The sequence below is a fragment of the Bacillus rossius genome, chromosome 2, assembly GCF_032445375.1.
Source record: "Bacillus rossius redtenbacheri isolate Brsri chromosome 2, Brsri_v3, whole genome shotgun sequence".
Classification (NCBI taxonomy): Eukaryota; Metazoa; Arthropoda; class Insecta; order Phasmatodea; family Bacillidae; genus Bacillus; species Bacillus rossius.
The window spans coordinates 57912786-57931725 of record NC_086331.1 but is presented as its reverse complement, the minus strand read 5'-3'; the positions used below and the strand labels follow the sequence as shown (position 1 = coordinate 57931725).

General features: G+C 34.4%; 1 protein-coding gene across 4 annotated transcripts in view; it reads left to right on the top strand.

Annotated features, from left to right (window-relative positions):
* The first annotated feature begins 212 nt into the window (after nucleotides 1–212).
* Nucleotides 213–18940, top strand: part of LOC134529307 (serine/threonine-protein kinase 16) — a 56316-nt gene continuing 37588 nt past the window's right edge. Inside the window, exons 1-3 of one of the 4 annotated variants that reach the window (XM_063363217.1) lie at nucleotides 213–385; nucleotides 11790–12024; nucleotides 16598–16802. In XM_063363217.1, the coding sequence (XP_063219287.1) occupies nucleotides 309–385; nucleotides 11790–12024; nucleotides 16598–16802 (517 nt within the window). In that variant the 5' untranslated portion in view covers nucleotides 213–308. The other 3 variants (XM_063363218.1, XM_063363220.1, XM_063363221.1) reach the window with 3 other exon arrangements.

Here is an 18940-nt window from a genome sequence, read left to right as displayed (position 1 = left end):
AATAAATTTGTATATGGTTAAAAAACTAACTTTTAATTGTTTACTAATTAAGATTTGTAAATTATAAAATCAAATATGATAGAAATACTTAAAATTTTAACTCCTTCTAAACAAGGTCTTCTCCGATATGTCAATTTTTTCTTGCTTCATGTTTATGGCCTTATAAGTTTCGACAAGGCCTTATTATTTTTTTTGGTTCTAAGTTTTTTTTTTGTCAGTTTACAAACAAACAAGGGAACAGAAAAAACATTATAAAGATTAGCATGTGAATATTCAGAAAGTACTAATGTTTTAATTTAAAAAAAAAAATGGGGTGTTTTTGTTCGAAAAAAATTGTGACTATTAATGGGGAAAGGTATTATGAGATTGATCAGCTGGGAGAAGGGTAGGTTACTTTTGTTTTCAGGTTTACTTCCCCAATGAAAATGGTAAAGCTTGACTGGACTGAACTGATCCGTGGCCACCGTCCGTTTACCTTCCGCCTATCAATCACGTGACCTCAAGCAAATCTGTAGGCCCGTACAATTCCGTCTGTCAAAACCAGATTTCTACATTTGCTTATGGTAATTCTGGAGAGCCAATTTTTAGAAAAAATATTTTTGAAAATGTTTAATAATGAGTCTGTAAGAGGGCGTTGTGAATACCATTTTACGAGTGGTTAGGTTTATTATTTTATTTATTTATTCAGTTTTTGATCTGTAGATCCCATATGGAGGTAAGGACTCCAGGATATACAACAAGTCAATTAATACAAATATACACATATATACAAACATACTGTACAACCACAAAAACTAAATATTACAGAGTACTTTTACATTTCAATAGTAAGAACGAGAGAAGAAAAAAAAAACATGGGTACGTAAGAAATGGTATAAACTCAAGTCTAAGGCTCAGAGCAAAGAGTTAGTTTACAATTTTTATTGAGTTTTAACTCATTATTTTTCTCCTCGTTTTGTGATGGATTTAAATAAGATTTACCAGAGTTTAGTTTTCTTATCTGTTATTAGGTCAAAGAATTTTATCAGACAGTAGGAAGGATGTTCTAACAGAACTTGTTTGATTGTTCTTTTGAATATAGATAAATCGGTTATATTTGTGACATTTTGTGGCAATATGTTGTTAATTTTTATGCATATGTAATTTGTGCCCTTTTCATACTGACTGGTATTATGAACTGTTATCCTCAATTTATTGGAGTTTCTTGTGGTCTATAAATGCATATCTAGATTTTTTTGAAAATAGCATTTCTCCTTATGTATGAATAAGATTATTCTTAGTATTTACTCATTTATGACTGTTAAGATTTTAAGTTTTCTGAATTTTTGTTTACAGTGAGCTGACATTTTGTCATGTGTCATTATACGAATAGCTCTTTTTTGTAATTTTAGAATTGTTTCAATTCCCACTGTTACACATTGCAAATACGTGCTTATTTTGAGAGTGGTTGGTTAAGTTAGCTGTATTAAAAATACTCTTAAGTAGTGTGGACTGTTAGTTAACTTAGGTGAATTATTTGTTTTAATGTTTAAAATAATATGGAAGTTTGATTACGTTAGTTTAGCTACATTAAAAATACAGGAAACTCACTTAAACAATTGCTATCGGAACCTAACACTTTTACTATTTTATAGTATTTTTAATGTAGTTTACCGAGTCTTCACACAATTTCAGAGTATTTTAAACCAACCTTCCTCATTATTAAAAGTATTTTTAATGTGTCTAACCTAACCTAACCAATCATTCTCACAATTTTACACAATTTTTTATTTGCCTATCATAACAACCACTCTTTAACACTTTGAGTGCTGGGCTTAATGATGGATTCCCTTCTAGAAAAACTGGCCATTTTAAGGTTTTTTTTAATAATTTTTTAATGAAAAATTATTTTAATAATTATTGGGCACTAATCATTTTTTTAAAGTTAGTAACTTCTTATGTACAAAACAATATATATATATATATATATATATATATATATATATATATATATATATGGGTACACATATTGAATGTTTTCTTTTTAGAGATATGTCTGAATAGAACCTTTTTTTTAGAAAATATAAATAATAAATTAGGTACAGTATTAATTTTTACTGTTGACGTTTTCCGGGCCTGTGGCCCCCTTTGAGCCTGATATGCCACCGCCCAAACACCACCATCTCACTCTGTTCAAACCTCCTGCTTGTGCGTGCGTGTGTGCGTGTGTTGGTAGCCCAGCAAGAGGGCACTTAGCTGCAGTGCGCCGCACCCCTAATTGGAATTAATATTATTGTAACCTTTTCTTTTCGCCCCAAAATAGTGTCACGACGATTCTGTATGTGAGTGCCTTTTGTTTCATTAATATATTATGTTTTTGTAATGAAATACGTGCAAGCACGGACAAGGACGCTCCCGCCGACGGAACTAACATATAACTTTATTTAAACTATATTTTACCACATAAGTAATAATTACAACCGGTCTGGTCGTGGATGTGTATCTGGTATTTTTATAAAGAGTTCATGTTATTTTCTATAATAACCCGGGGCACGCAATAGCTAAGATGTTAACGGTAATTGTGTTCGGCGCGAAGGGCGCCATGTTGCCTGCTGCAAGCCCTTGTCTCAGCCCAGTCTCCTCCTTCAGCCGGCCGAGAGCGGACATCTGCAGACACCCCGAGTACATCACCGTTGTCTCACCGATAAGTAGTTCTGCTCAGTTAATTAATTTGAATCGTTTTCATTCTATCCTCGAGGCCTCTCTCGGTCGGAGAGACTGTTTAATTAATAATTCTTATACTCTCCGGAGTTTTTAATCATCCGTGTAATAAGTAACGACTTGAGGCGACCACGTGCGTGGTTCGCCTCCTTACCTAAATCGATTTGTGCCTCGGGCGTTTTCTAACTGTATCAAGGAAGGATTGTATAAGGGCGTGTAACGTGAGTAAATAAAACCAACTTAATTGAGTCACGTGTCTTTGTGTTCGGGGGGGCCACGTGGGTCCTTAACCCAGTCAGCGGCGTGTGGGACGCCCTAAGAGCCCACTGTGGTTAATTAGAAGCGTGCCCGACGCTGAGAGCGGGCTCGGTTAGGAGCAGGTGCTGGATTAAATATCAGGAGGGCCGCACACGGGCCACGTAACGCCCTAAGCAAGAGTATCGAGCCGGGTCCATGTGCCCACTCATGTGGTGGCGCCCACTAATTTCACCAGTAATTCGAACCTTAACACCGGTACGCCCTCACTGTATTCACAATGTGTCTATTGAATTTCACTGTTATCCACCTCAAAATATTTCTTTAGTCACCTACAGAATTGTATTATGTTAGTACATTATAATGTATAGTTTTTTTCTTGATTGGTACAGAGAAAAACAAGGTTCAATACACATTGCAAGTTTGCACACACTACACTGCCATGTTGTGTCCTTGCGAATTTCTGTGATAGTCTTTGATATACCTACCTGTTTCTGCGACAGTCCTTGATATACCTACCTGTTTCTGCGCACACTCTACACTTCTTTTGTTTCTTTTTCTGTCCTTCTTGAACTGGAATTTTCTCCAGAAAATGTTTTCCTGTGAGTTTAGCCAAATTAGCTCCAGAACGACTTGGCTCATCTTGTGGGTCCTCTTCGAACACAGCCAAGTCACTGGCAATCTGCTTCATAAAAGATGTAATTGATAATTTTCTTGGTTTTACCTGGTTGTACATAATACACGCATTAGATATGCCAATAAGGATCATGTGAAATGCCAACTTCCTCCACCATTTCACAGATTTGTGGTTGAAAGCTCCATATGACAAGCGCTGATCTGAAAGGTCAACACCAAACCTCTTACCATTGTAACTGACAACAGCAGCAGGTTTTATTTTCTCATTTCCCCTCCTGTCATTATATTTTATCATCTTAGCCTCATGTCGTGTGGTGAGCATGTACACATCCCTTTTATCCTTCCAACAAAGCACCATCAAGTTTCCTTTCCTATGAAAAATTTGCTCCTCTCTTTGTAAAGTTGCAGTAAGAATTGCACGAGGCATACCAAGCCGGTTGTTTTGAACAATTCCAACCAGTCCTGTCTGCACTTTTTCTAGCTGCACAGCTAGGGAAGGGCTTGTGTAATACCGGTCAGTATATAGAGTGTGACCTTTTCCTGCCAAGTCATCCAGTAGTCGCATGACAACATCGGTAACTACATTGTCTTTGCCACAAAACACATTGTAGTTCCAAACATACCCTGTCTTTGAGTCAGATAGCATGTACACCTTTATCCCATAACGACTGGGTTTTTGTGGCATGTATGGTTTGAAGTACAGTCTGCCTCTGTTGGCACACATTCCTTCATCTATTGTAATGTCTTCTGCAACTTGAAATGATGTTCTACATTTGATTTCTGACGAAATAGTTCAAGGAGTGGGCGCACTTTGTGCATAGGATCAAACCCAGGTTCGCCTTTCTGTTGCATGTGCTCATTGTCATTCAAATGAAAATTTGCTAACAGTGATAAAAATCTATCCCTTGACATCAAATTAGGGCAAAAGTTGCAGGAAACCACTGGTGTAGTTCTCCAGTGGTCTTTCATATCAGGGCATTCAGGTTGACCGAAGCAAAACAATCAATTCTATCGGCCCACATTTTCTATTCCTATGCGATCTAGCGGTGGAATTCAAAACTAAAATGAACAAAGAACTTTTACTGGTAAAACGGCGGACGTAATACTACGACTAGCCAAAGGAAAGTATTTTTAGATCATGGACGTACCAGTACGTCCGTCACATTTCTCAAAAGAAATCGAAGGACGTAAAATTACCTACGTCCATAGTATCACAATTCTGTCTTAGTTAATGATAGTAAAACATATCAGGAAGTAAAAAAAAAGTATTTTGTAATTTTTTGAAATAATTTTTATGAAAAAGTGAATCTCGTTCAGAACTACCAAAATTATAACCTCCAAAATGTTGGCAAACTTAACTATCTTTAAAGGTTTTAAAGTTTCAAAGTTGGTTTATTTGGTTAGCTGCTTCCTTTAAATGTTACAGACTTGTGTTTGAACACATTAAAGTTTGATGTGTGTTACAAATATTGACTGAGACATGGAAGTTTTTTTTTTTTATTATGTATGGTAAATCTGGAAATATATTATTAAATATCAAAAGTGCTAAAAAATTCATTTAATGATATTTAAGTGCTCACTTAATCATTGTCAATTAAATGTACCTATTCAAGAGAAATTTTCACCACTATTTAAGCCTTTTAGCATGTTGGCAGCATCTAAATGGAAAAGTATTTAACGAATGTGCGGCTCATTGTGAATCGCTCGACTTGGTGACGGATGGAGGCAACAGATTATTTAAAGCCCACCTTAATTTGTTACGATATGGGCACATTGGAAAAAAAAAATTCTCAGAATGTAAATTTTGTGCTAATATTTATTCATTGACCCATAAAACAGGATTATTTATTTTCAAAGTTGCTAATCTCACCTAACCAAACGTCCACACTATTTAACAGTATTTTAGATGGGAAAAGTTAAAGAAACTGATCAAAAGAAAAAATAATAATATTACTATTTTTTACTTTCTTGCACGTCTGGTAATATTACAGCAAATAGGAGCATCCGAAAAGAGAAAATGAAAATCTGAAATTGCAGTTTTTATTACCTGACATATTTTAGCTATCATGTTGAGGTAATTTCATAGATTGGTGGCTTTTCCATGATAAAAATTTCTGTAAATGGTGTTTTTCAGGACATTGTGCCAACCTCTTTCTATTTGAATTTATCTCGTTCACAAAATTATTAATCTAATTCACTCAAAAATGTATATAATCATTGTCTGAAATGCAATTATAAGCCTGCTGACATTCACCAATTATTATGATTTTTCTAGGCAAGATGTATTCTTTGATCACATGCAAAAGAATTCTGATAGTGTGATCTTTGAATGGAACATGGAATACCTTATTACTATGACTCGCATTGCCGCCGAAAACCCACGGTTCCTGAATCATATTAACTTTATTATATTTACGCTTCCCTACTTTGCCTCATCTATCTGAACTTTAGCACCCTGCCCACCTTATTTACCGACCGTTTTTGTAATGCATCATTCAGTCATCACCTCTCTGCAAAACAACACCCAATAAGTTACAGTATGTTTAGAAATGTGACAATCCCTGGAAATGTAGAGCATGCAAGAATTAGGTATGGTTGAAAAGGAAAAGATAATCTTAGGAATCATTTCAATTGAAATTTTTCTATTTGAAAACTATGTGGCTTTTAAAAACATTTCTTGAAAAATCTTTGTTGCCTTTCAGTTTTATTTCCCACACGGGTCGCAGTGATCATAAACAATGAAAAAATTTTCTATCCTTGGGGAACTCAATGATTTTCACATATTTTTCACATTTTACTTCTCAGACAAGCACACCGTTTTCTATCCAAAACTGGAACAGGAAATGCCAACTGTCAATCTTTAAAAATAAAATTTTTCCAGGTAACACACACCATAAAACTAATCAACAAACCACAACCATTACATAAGCACATAAATGACTACATCTTACCGTTGCAAAATTTTCATTTTAAATGACATTCAAACATTTTGTTCCTTTTCAAAATTCAAATGGCCCACCAAATCCCAAATGAAAGTGCCAATGTTTGCAGCTTGACTTAATATAAATTCATTTGAAGTATAAGAATGTACCATCTAAAATAAATTAAACTGTAGAATACTGTATATCATTCATCTTGATTTCACTGAACTTAATGTCACCAACATTCATTAATAAATTAATACTTACTTATCAAGTAACAACAGCATACTAAACTTTTTTCTGATATTACCGCCTTTCCCGTAGTTGGAACAATTGTATCGGACATTAATTTAACATGAAATTTAACATGGCTAACCTATATCCTTCCATGAACATGCTACTGGATTTCAGTAAAAGTAGGAAGCGCTAAACCTTTAGTAATGCAAGTGAAAACAGGTTCAGCTGTGATATTTGTTTCAAATGCTACATATCAGACAAATTGGTCACACGGGAAGTTGGACAAGACAGGAATCCAGTAGCAAACGTATTTTGGGGGTTTCCTTCTGATGAAGGGAAGTTTGAAGATGGAGGTTATTTATGGTGAACAGAGAAAATTTTTTTACCTCTATTGGTAGTGGACTCAGGGTAACAGAATTTATTCTCTCTCCTAGGTCGAGATTGATTGGGACGATTGCGCATTGACTGGAAATATATTTTTTTGTGCAGTTTTAACATTGAAGAGGCCCCAACCTAGGGACGAGATTCTAGAGACGTTGTTGCACAAGTATTCTGATGAGGATAGAGCAGGATCTTGACTTGGAAAAGAAACATATCCTAGAGAAAGTAGAGTACAGCAACTGTTGTTATTACAACTTGTTGGTAGTACCGAAAGTGAATGGAGACATAAGGTTATGTGCAGATTTCAATCCCACGGTTAATCCGCAAGTGGTCCTTGCATGGTAGCCATTGCCATGTATTGATGATATTTTACCATTCCTGAAAAATGATTATGTGTTTTGTATGTTAGACTTATTAAATGCGTACCAACAATTATGAGGAAAGGTTCTACAGAGACACATAGAATGAAAACACAGAACAAGGTAATGGTCTGAGACAAAAGGAGGCCTTGAGTATTGTGTTCGCTTTGAAAAAGTTAGATAAATATCTGTATGGCAGACATTTCACACTATATGCAGATCACCACAATTTATGGTTCTAGAAAATCTGTTCCAGTTATGGCGGCCTAACGGTTGCAGTGTTGGGTATTGCTGCTAACAAGCTATGATCACTCTGTCGAGTACAGGAAAGGGCAGGACATGGGTAGTGCAGATGCTTTATCACAGCTACCATTATCTCGGGCACAGGCTCTGGAGCAGCCAGTGTTTCAACTCCAGCCTGTTCAGAATTTGCCCATCTAAGTAACAGACAACAAGCAACAAGCCAAGATTCAGTGCTGCAATTAGTAATAAGTCACACCATCGATGGTTGGCCACCTAAGTCAGTGAACCAGTCTTGAAGGCGTAAATGCTCATGAAAGTCATCCAGGAGTGGTTCGAATGAAGATGTTGGGAACAAGTTATGTTTGGTGGCCAGGTTTTAAAAAAGAAGTGGAAGAAACTATAAGGGATTGCACTGTTTGAAAGCTCTCGAGGCATAGCTCAGATAAAGGACTAGAGGTATCCTGGCCACTGACATCTCATGAGTGGGAACACATACATGTAGACTTTGTAGAAAAAGACGGCAGCAGATTCTTGGTTTTGGTCGATGCCTACTCTAAATGGTAGGAGTGTGGAGGATGCAAATCACAATGGGGGAGAAAACCGTTGAAAAGATACATTTAGCCCTGGAAGCTTACGGTTTACCAAAAATGATTGTGGCAAATAATAGGTCTCAAGTTTCATTCTGAAGAATTTGCACAGTTTTGTGGAAATAATATGATCACATTTCAGTTGACAGGTGTGCCTTCAAACTAGCCTATGTCAATACAGCAGATGGTGGATAAATGGTTATATGCCTATTGCAAGACACCCCATACATCCACAGGGAAGACTTCAGCTGAAATGTTTTTGATACAAAAGCCACACACTAGGATACAATTAGTGAAGCCTATCCTGCCAGAATAACCGGAAATTTAAGAGTTTACTGACCAAGGGAGGATATGAAATCTCCATTGGAGGTGAGAGATAGTATGCTAGTAAGAAGTGTTTGAGGGAAATGGCTACAGTGACTTCCTGGTTACAATGTAGAAGTGATGAGCCCGGTCCCCTACAGGGTTAAGGTAGGTGACATGATACGGTTTTGTCACAGAGACCATTTAAGGCAGAGTTTCTTGCAAGAAGCTATTAAGGACTCAAATGTGAGGGTGCCGAAAGTGACTAAGGTTAGTCACTTCTGAGAATGGGGTGGGGGCAGCACAACAAAAGGGAAATCAGCCAAGGGAAATCCTGTCAATAGGGCACGAGAGAACAAGAACACTTTCAGGAAGTACTGGCTCAGAAGAGATTGAGGAAGAAGCGGGAATTAAAGGATTTGAAACGGGAACAACAGCTACAGTACAGGAGGAACCTCTCTGACGCAATGAAAGACCAAGTTGTCCACCTAATTGAGGGAATTACTGGGCGGTGAGGGAAGGGGAAGGAGATAACTACCACATTCAAGACTTTTAACTATTTGTGTATTTTATAAATTAAGGATAGAGATGTGTATTGTAGGAAGGTTGGTTGGTGAGTGTTGTAAACTGTGTGTGTGTGTAAACGATGGCGGTTGAACGAGATACGTAGCAGAAATAACATAAAGTATTATTATATTAATTCGAATTCGTGAAATAAAAGCTTTTGAAATGATCAAATGTTTGCTGTTTCCTTATTCACCACATGGCATGAATTATGATCATGTGATATCCATGTATGATATGTAAATGTGGATCATTGCTATGTGGTTACAAAGCATTCCTGTCTAAAATTTAAAAATTCAAATGTAAAACTGCTTGCAATATGACAATGCCCAGCAGGAAAGTAATATAGTGTTAGTGGTAGTGTAGTTACATAAAAACAATTATTTTATTTGTACATTCACTATTAAAATTAAACCTGCTTTAACATTTTAAGACAGCTACAAAATTTAAAAACACAAATAACTTAAAAAAAAAACCTATTTAAAACATTTTCCATGTGAATTCAGATTAGAGGTGTCATATACATGTATTATATATATGTGTGTGTATATGTGTGTGTGTGCGCATATATATATATATATATATATATATATATATATATATATATATATATATATATATATATATATAAACAAAGGCAAGAAAAAATGATTTCACCATAAAAATTTTGCATTGACAAAACAAATGTGGCCAAGTGAAAATATATTCAGGACATTGAAATTCAGTAATATATGTTGTAAGTGAAATAAATCAGATACTTAAGGGGCTGTGTATTTCAAACCACTAACTTACTTACGTTTGGTAAGTATTTTTAAAAATCAGTTAAATGCGACCTTTTAGACATTTTCAGAATTTTTTTTAAAAAAATATTGCTATTAAAAATTGTTATAAAAATATTTGAAATAATAAAAAACTTTTTCTGATTTATTATCCAGCCAGGGATGAATTGATTTAAGGGAGGGAAGAGCCTACATCCGGCAATGGGTTAGCAGGAGTGCAGGATGGGTAGACAAATTTATTGTACTCTTAAAAAAGTTTTTTTTAAGTAAGGCAAATGGAAAAAAAGAATTAGATAATTGCTTCTAATATTTTGATTTTAATCATGATCAGTAATCATGATTTCAATGGTGATCTTTATTACTTAATTTCTACTGAGTTGCACTGCATTCTTGCATAGAGAATGTGAAATAAAAGGTACACTTAAACATAGGTAAGTAAACCAAGTTTGATAAAATTTAACTTAAAAATTTTTTTACATCTAATGTTAACGGGTGGAAAACGATCTATGCCTGGTATGTTTATTTTGGGCGAAAGAAAGCATAAATATGTCCCTGCATCCAACATTAGTAAGATTTTAAACATTATATTCAGAATATTATTATTATTATTATTTTAGAAAATATCTTTAAACTTTACAGAGGTAGTTTAAAGTAGGCCTAATATTAATTGCAGATTTAATAAGCCTATACATAGGTTATAAACACCTATTTTTGTCTGAATCATGACTGTGTTAGTTTAAAAATATATATTATTTATTAGACTTAAGAATTTCAATTTTTTTTTATAAATGTTAAGTGCCATTTGAGGAACTAAGAAATATATAGTACTGATTTTTAAAAATAATTAACTATTCTACAGAATTAACTCAAGGTACGTAAATTTAATAAAGAATTGATTCAGGCTTTGCTTACGAAAAGTGATTTAGTCATATTTAGTTTTGAAACTGGTTTAGTAGACTAAGAAAAATTGTTTATAGCTACAAAGCATTTCTTTATGTGTACCAACCAAAAATATCTGCTTTGAGCACTGGCTTGGTAATCACAATATGATAATGGCAATTACAAGCCAAAATTTGTAGATTGATTATATTAGGAAAGATATTATAATTTCTTTGATCACTGATTGGGACTGATTTTCGGAAATTCTAAAGTAATTTAATGTGTTTATTTTGAGAAATAGGTTGTATTAAAGAGTTAAACTAATTTTCATTTAAATGTTTTAATTATTTCCTTTTTAAATTTTTTTAAAAGTAAATATTTATTAAAAAAAAAACCTTAAGTAACATAGACAAAATTTTGTTAATCTGGTTCTGTTTGTTTTCAAATATAGAATAAGTATTTGTTTTATGACACTCGAAAATATGATGGGCCAATAAAAAATACATAATTTTTTTAAACCTGTAACATTTGTATTTGTTTACAGAAAATTAAGATGCATATTTTCAGATGACTACATTTTATGTTTTACTTTTTTGAGAAATTTGTGTGTAAGTATCATAGTACTGGCACTTAAAAAGCTGTAGGATACAATTTTTGATAAAAGTAATTTATCAATAAATAGTATAAATTTTTTTTTAATTTCATTCATCTAATGGTGTAGTCACATAAAGTTCCAACACCAAATAAAACTTTTCGGTGCTTCATTGTGAATTAATGAATATTAAATACACTGTGTTCTTCTTTGAATGTCAAGACATTAGTGGTACTATGTCACTGAGAAGTAATGTAGAAAATAGAGCAATGGTGCTGTTTCTTTTCCTTAAAAATTTTCAGGGTTACAATTATTGGTTCCAGCAGAATAATTTTTTTTTTTGTTCTTTTCAGAGGCTTCAGTACAATAATGCTAGCACAAGCTATTCATTCATGCAAATATTATGCAATAAAAAGAATTATTTGTCACGACCTGGATGATCAGGATATTGGCTTGAAAGAAGTTGAATATTATGGTTTAGTTAAACATCCCAATATTATTGAATGTGTTGATTCATCACTGAATGCATCATGTCAGCCAGGAGCAAATTTTATGAGTGAAGTGTTGATAGTGCTTCCATACTATAAGGTATTTGCTTTCATAATTTTTTTCTGTAGTCTTTTTAAAATATTATCTTCTATTTTGCAATGGAACATTTTGTATCTGTTTTCTCACATAAAATCTGAAAACAGACTTTTAAAAATGTTGAAGAATGTATGTGCTTCTACTAAAATTTTAGCTCAGTTGGTTTTGTTCCATTTTAAAAATATGAATAAATATGCATAGGAGAAACTAGCTGCTCAAATTCCACTCTTATTAAAAAGCACAAAATCCAGAAAGTTGTAAGGTTTAACATAAAAATCCAGAAATGATAAACATGTTAGAGACAAGTCATAGAGCCATAGGTATGCAGATGTCTTATTTTCTTTTCCATTAAGTCTTCCTTCCTTCCATTGCAGATTCACTCAAAGTCCAGTTTACACCTTTACTTTACTAAGAAAAGGCTTGGCTTGTCTTTTTAGTGAGCAAAGCCGATCGTCACACGAACGTACACGTCCATGAGTGACGTCACTACGTCATTATCATTAATAGAAAAATTATGTTAGTATGTGTAAGGTAATGTTTACATTCCTAACTTTGATTTGTAGCAGGTATGTATGATATTAGATAGTGCCCAAGTATAAATAAGCATTGTACATTTTAAAATTTGTTTTATTAATTTTCAACATGTGAAATAAGTACAAAAAATCTCAGTTTTCTTACTTCAGCATTTCATATTCTTATCTTTAATCATTTATGTACGACACATAGAGTACTTTTTACCATTTTTTTGATATTCAACCCTCAAGATAGTAATAAATCATACATCCAAGAAAATTTAGATGGAGGTAAGAAACTGAGCAAAAATAATGCATACAATTATGATTTAAGATAATGTTTTTACCTATACAATTTTCCTACATTCGACCGCAAAAGTGGTGAAAAGGCGGTCTATTTTTTATTATTATTCAAGTTGTATCTCTGAACCTAATCAAGTGGGATGTAAGTTATGTGGTATTATTTATAAACATCCAAAATCTACCAACTATTTTTTACAACTAGGTAAAGTTCTATTTAAAAGGTGAAATATTGTAAATATACTCTTAACATTTAAAAATAATATGATCTGATACAATCTAACTTAATTTAACATTTTAGAAATGATAAATTAAAATATTTTAAGCTACCTTTTTTATTTAATGTTTTCCGAAAAATCACCTCTTAAGTTGTAAGAGGGATTAATATTATTTAAATAGTAAAAAAAAAAAACTTATGGAATCCATTAAATCAGTATTAGCAAGATAAATTTAAACTCAATATAAATTTATTTATTATAATTATTGTAGAGTTCATATCTGCAGTTAAAAGACAAAAAACTGGATTCGTTTGGTTTTTGTTTGGTAAAAGGAGATGAGTAAAAATTTTGGTGATTTTGTTTAAGTAATAATAAGCAAACTAAGAATGACCAATACAATTGGATAAGAAATTTCATATTTGTACTCTACATTTCAAGTAAAGATGTGATTGTGTCCAATAGTCTTTTAAATAATTTGAGGTATTTGTAATAAGGTGAAATTATTTAATTATTCTGAGCATAGTTTTAACCATACAAAATAGTAGTGTAAGTGCAAACGATGGCATAAACATAGTTGAAATGAAATGGGTGTGCATTTAACAATTTTTTAAATTGTCTACCTCATGAAATGAAAAGGAGTTAGTGTGATTACATCAAGGTATAGATATCCTTGAACACTCTGACGTCAACCGGGCCTGCGCCCCAGAAGCCTGGTCAGCCTCCGCCACCTTTCCCCTCACCACCGTCCCACTTCCCGTACTGGCAGCCGCTCCGTCTTCAGTACGTAGTCGGGTGGTTGTGTTTGAATAGCGCGCCACGGACGTCAAGAGGGCGCCGTAGCAGCAGTGCACCACACCTCTTTAACTAGAGATAAACATTGTAATTCTCGTTTTGCTTATTTTTCCCCAAGTGGCATGTGACGGCAAATCGGCCGGGAGTGTTTTACGTACTTTAAGTAATTAATATTTAGTTAAGGCATAAACAACGAAAAGACGTACCGAACATGCACGAGACGAAACGAAGTCCGCCGAAGCCGGACTGGTTATCATTAATAATAAATTGTTGTAATTTTAGTTAATAGTTTTTATCATGCATTAGGTGTAATCTAATTATTAAAGAGTGTTTCATGTTTTACCTGTAGCTTCCTGTGGCACGTAATCTTAAATAGGTATAACAGTAATTGGTTCGGCGTGAAGACGCCATGTTAGGCTAGCGGAGCCCTGAGCTCACCCAGTCCTTCGCCAGCATCGACCGAGAGCAGACGCATCAGCACCCCGGGGACCTCACCACTTGTCTGCATTGCAGAGTAATTCTGTTAAATCTTAATCATCTTAAATATTTCGTTCGTAATTCCTCGGGGCTTCTCTCGGTCGGGGGGACTGTTTAAATAATTGTATGAGTGACCACTAGGTCCTTTTTATGCTAATTACCTAATTGTAGAGTGTGACCACGTGGTCAGGTCGCACCACGTGAACCGATTCGTGCCGCAGGCATTGTGTGATATAATCAAAGGTGTAGGCAAAGTAGCAACTAATAAACCAGGGCATACAATTTTATTTGTATTTGTTTATTTCAACATCCTGAGTGTGACGGCGTGTGGGACGCTGTAAGAGCCCACTGCGTTGGTGAAGAGCATACCCGACGCTGAGAGCGGACCAGTGGCGAGTACTAGGGTTGGCTTTAGGGGGGTTAAAATCACGCCTCACATGGGCGACGTCACGGCCCTGAAAAAGAGTCTCTCCCAGGTCCGTGCCCCTTGCACGGTGGCGTCCACAAATTAATCTCAGTACATGTATCGATGCGATCCCCCGTTTAGCATAAGGACAGTTAGGCCGCAGGCATGTCAACTCTAACACAAAAAGTTTTAAAATCAGATACTTCATACTAAAAATTAAAAAGGCTTACACATAACCACTTAAAAAATATAAATTTTAAATTTTTTTTATAAACTAAATATTTTATCAGGGTGGCCAGCCAATCGGGAAATGCGGGAAATAGCCAGGATTCCTTAAAAAAAACCAGGAATACCTGGAATCAACCAGGAATTTTTATTAGAACTGGGAATTATTTTATGAAGTAACGATCGCAATAACATACGGCTGTTAAAAGCCTATGATGGAGAAACTTGAACTTGAGCACGTTCACCACCCGTGGAAGCACGACAGTATGCTCGTGAGCTATATTTTGTGAAAGTTTATTTGTTCATATTGCATTTAAAAACTTTTGTAGTACGTAAGAAACCGTTAACAATTCAGACTTCCATACTTATGTTTCTGTATTCAAAAGCAACAGCATTTTGGCTGAAAATGTTGTAGGGTGGTAGTAATTTCTCGCACGGCATGTTGGTATCACTAGTTTTGTATATATATATATTTTTTTACTTTGCGCTCATGTTGTTGCGTCACGGTATCACGGATACTTTTCTCGAGTTTTTTAAAAGTTTAGTTGTGCGGGACGTTGTTTTGAATTTTTTAATCCAACATGTAATTTGCGCAGACTATCAAAATGTCAAAGAGTTCGGTCACCAAATACGACAAATATACGGAAGAGTTTGAATGGGTGGAGAAAGATCCAAAGTGCAGGACAAACGCCATTTGCAATTTGTGTAATGTTAAAATCAATATCGGTAGCATGGGAAGAACAGCATTAGCCAGCCATGCAAGAGGGGCAAAACACGTGCGTTTGGTGTCAAGTAATTTTGGTGACGTGAGATTATAAATTTTTTTGTTGGTGGTAGGTTTTGTTTTAAGCAAGTTCATTGATTTAATGTTTAAGCCTATAGTTAAGTTGTCTATTGTTTAACACCAATAAAACATCATATTGTGTGTGCTTTGTGTAACAAAAATGCAAATTGTATGTAAATATTGATAAAAACCACCCTTGAAAAAACCTGGAAAAAACCAGGTATTTTATCATCCCAGAAGAGTGGCCACCCTGTTTATGCACCTGACAATTTATTGTGTCTATTTATTTTGTAAAAATGTTTGGAATTACTCACATACTTTTCTTTCAATGGTAAGATTTTAGCAATATTCTGAAATCATGCAAGCAAAGCCACGGGTTATTAGCTAGTGTATGAATATGTTTGGACTATTGACAGGACATCTGTGGCAGAAGGACGGATAGGCCTTTGGAACAACTGCATTGGAACTTTAAAGAACTGTCAAAAGAGAGAGCACTTGCTTAAAATTTACATAACATCTCTTACTCTTTTGTGCAAATACTTTATATTAATTACATTATAATAAATTTTGCATCTATTTTGGACTAGGTACACATTTACTTAGTGTAAACAATTTTCTTTGGAAATTTTAAAGATCCAATAAGTGTTTCTGATAACCATTGCTATTTCCTATATTTTGTAGTACGAATGTAAGTTATTTTTATTTAGTTTAGTTACCACCAAAACTAACCCCTGCCTCTTCCTACACAATTACATAGATACTACTAATTATTACTTAGATGATACTGTAAGAAAAACAATCACAGTAAAGTCTTGTCTGTATATGAAGTCTGACTAAGCAAGTTTGTTTGATTTTTTTTTAGAAAGGAACACTGCAAAATGAGTTGGATCTTCGTCGCATAGCAATGGATCACATGCCTGCTACAGAAATATTGTCCTTATTTCTGCAGATATGTGAGGGTGTTAAAGCATTCCATGAAGCTGTTCCTGAGCCATTAGCTCATAGAGATCTCAAGACTGCAAATATTGCTTTAACAGATGATAATAAGCCAGTTATAATTGACTTAGGTATGTTGGACTAAAATTGTTTTGTATGTATATATTTAGTATTTTTATGAAGGGTTTTGATTCTTTTTTTTTTAGCTTTCAAAACAGAATTTATAATTATGAGAAATCCTACTATGTATAAAATTAACTAAGGTTTATACTTTTTATTAATATTATGTGTACCACTTATGTTTTGCTTTTAGTAAATAATTATCTGTGATTTATCGGTCAGTGAAATGTATTTTTATGGGTTTGTACCAATATATATTTTTAATTATGATTTGTAGTCTCATTTCTGATATTTCAAGGATTTTGGAGAAATGAGCTACTTATATTGTAATGGTCAGTTAAGGTGTGTGTGATGAATAAGATGAATAATGATTAAATTAAACTATGGTTTGTGAAAAACCTTAAATCACATACACTGGCTGCATAACAATACCCAGCCAAGTATTTTTTTGGCACGTAAACCAAACAGGAACTGGAAGTAACCAAAAGCAACATGCTTTAAACAAATACAGAAGATAAAACTACAAATATTACTGCAAACTCGCTCTGAATGAGAAGTACTTTCAAGAAATGTCGTCAGAACTCTCGAGTAGACACCACTAATAAAAAGCTTCAGTAAACAATAAAAATGTTACATAAATCATAAATGGTACAAAAATGGTACATAATCCTAAAAGAATGTATTAAATAAGGATACAAGGATAAAATGTCACAAACTCCAAAAAATGCTATAGCAAATTAGCCTTTCATTTTACAGCAGTAGGTTAGTTTTTAAAATTCTCCACGTCTCACAATTCAAATCAGTATCAAAATAATTAACACTTGGGCCAACTGTTCCTGTTCTGCTACAGCCATGTTTTATACTTAAATCTTAAATCCAACCTTGAAAAGACGTACTACATTTCTAAAGAGAACGTGGCTACTTAAGTAAATACTCAGCTTGCATTAATCCAACACTACTAGTTACTCTAACAGAAAAAACAGTAAGGGATAATCACCCGTTTCAAGCAATCAGGAAGCAGAAACCACAATCTTAATTCCAAAAGCATGTCATTCTTCAAAATGACAGCACGGAAGCAATATGTGTTTCTTCTATTTCATCCGGCAAGCATCTGCCCTCGACCTCAATGCCACCCAACTCACGCCATGCTACTATATAGGGCCATGCTTCTCCATGTACCTCAAAATAACCAATCATATCCCAGCTATCTACCACCCACGACTGGACCTTTGTACTGTTCCCCTTTCCTCCATCACACCCTCCCTGTTGGCTACCGCAACTGGTGCAAAACCATTTGGTGCGCAGCGATGCTATGGGGGAATTGGGGGTGGGTGCTGTAAAAACTGCTTCTCACAGCCTCATTACATCCGTTCACCTATGTATTGACCTTATAAAGACCTCAAAAATACCTGCATGACAATGTACAATACAAAATGATTTATCTTTATCAAATATGGTTGCAGTATAGTTTGCCAAAAAATTAATGAAGTGTTTGGCAAAATCAATTCAGTGGAAGTACATGTTAAAACCCCTGTTTCTCGGCCGATATTGATAAGAGACAAATTACTTAATTTGGCGGAGAATTCAAAGGCTTCTGAAGGAGGGGCATTTTATAAACTTATTTTTTTCTCAGTTTTTTTGTAGTTTTTCCCAGAAAATCTTTTATATTATGATTATAATATAAATGGCTTCCTTGCCCTTGGAACCACCACTGACTTCATTCAAAGCTATTATTCATGTTAGTTCTGAGTTTTACTTAACAGTATCTTTAAAAACTCTTGTATATTGGACATTATATTTTTTTATTTATACAAAGATAGGATACTTTTTAGGACATTAAATAAAATAATTATAAACTAAAACTTTGAGATATATGGATATGCTTTGCATACCTGAGAATGCTGTTTGGAGGTCCAGTCAATCTTTCTATTGTTTTGAGTGCTTGGCATGTGATCAGTTGGGCTCAGTGAAGTCTGTCTGAAAGGGGACCTGTTCTGCTAAAAAAATTTTGAGTTCTCCCTCCCTTTGGCCAATCTTTGGCTTTGGTTTATGAAGGGGGAGGGGAGTAGTCTTACGCATGGGGAAGTTGCTCTGATGGTAAATTTGGGGAGAACTCTGAAAGACTAACGGATTTATATTAACATTTTAG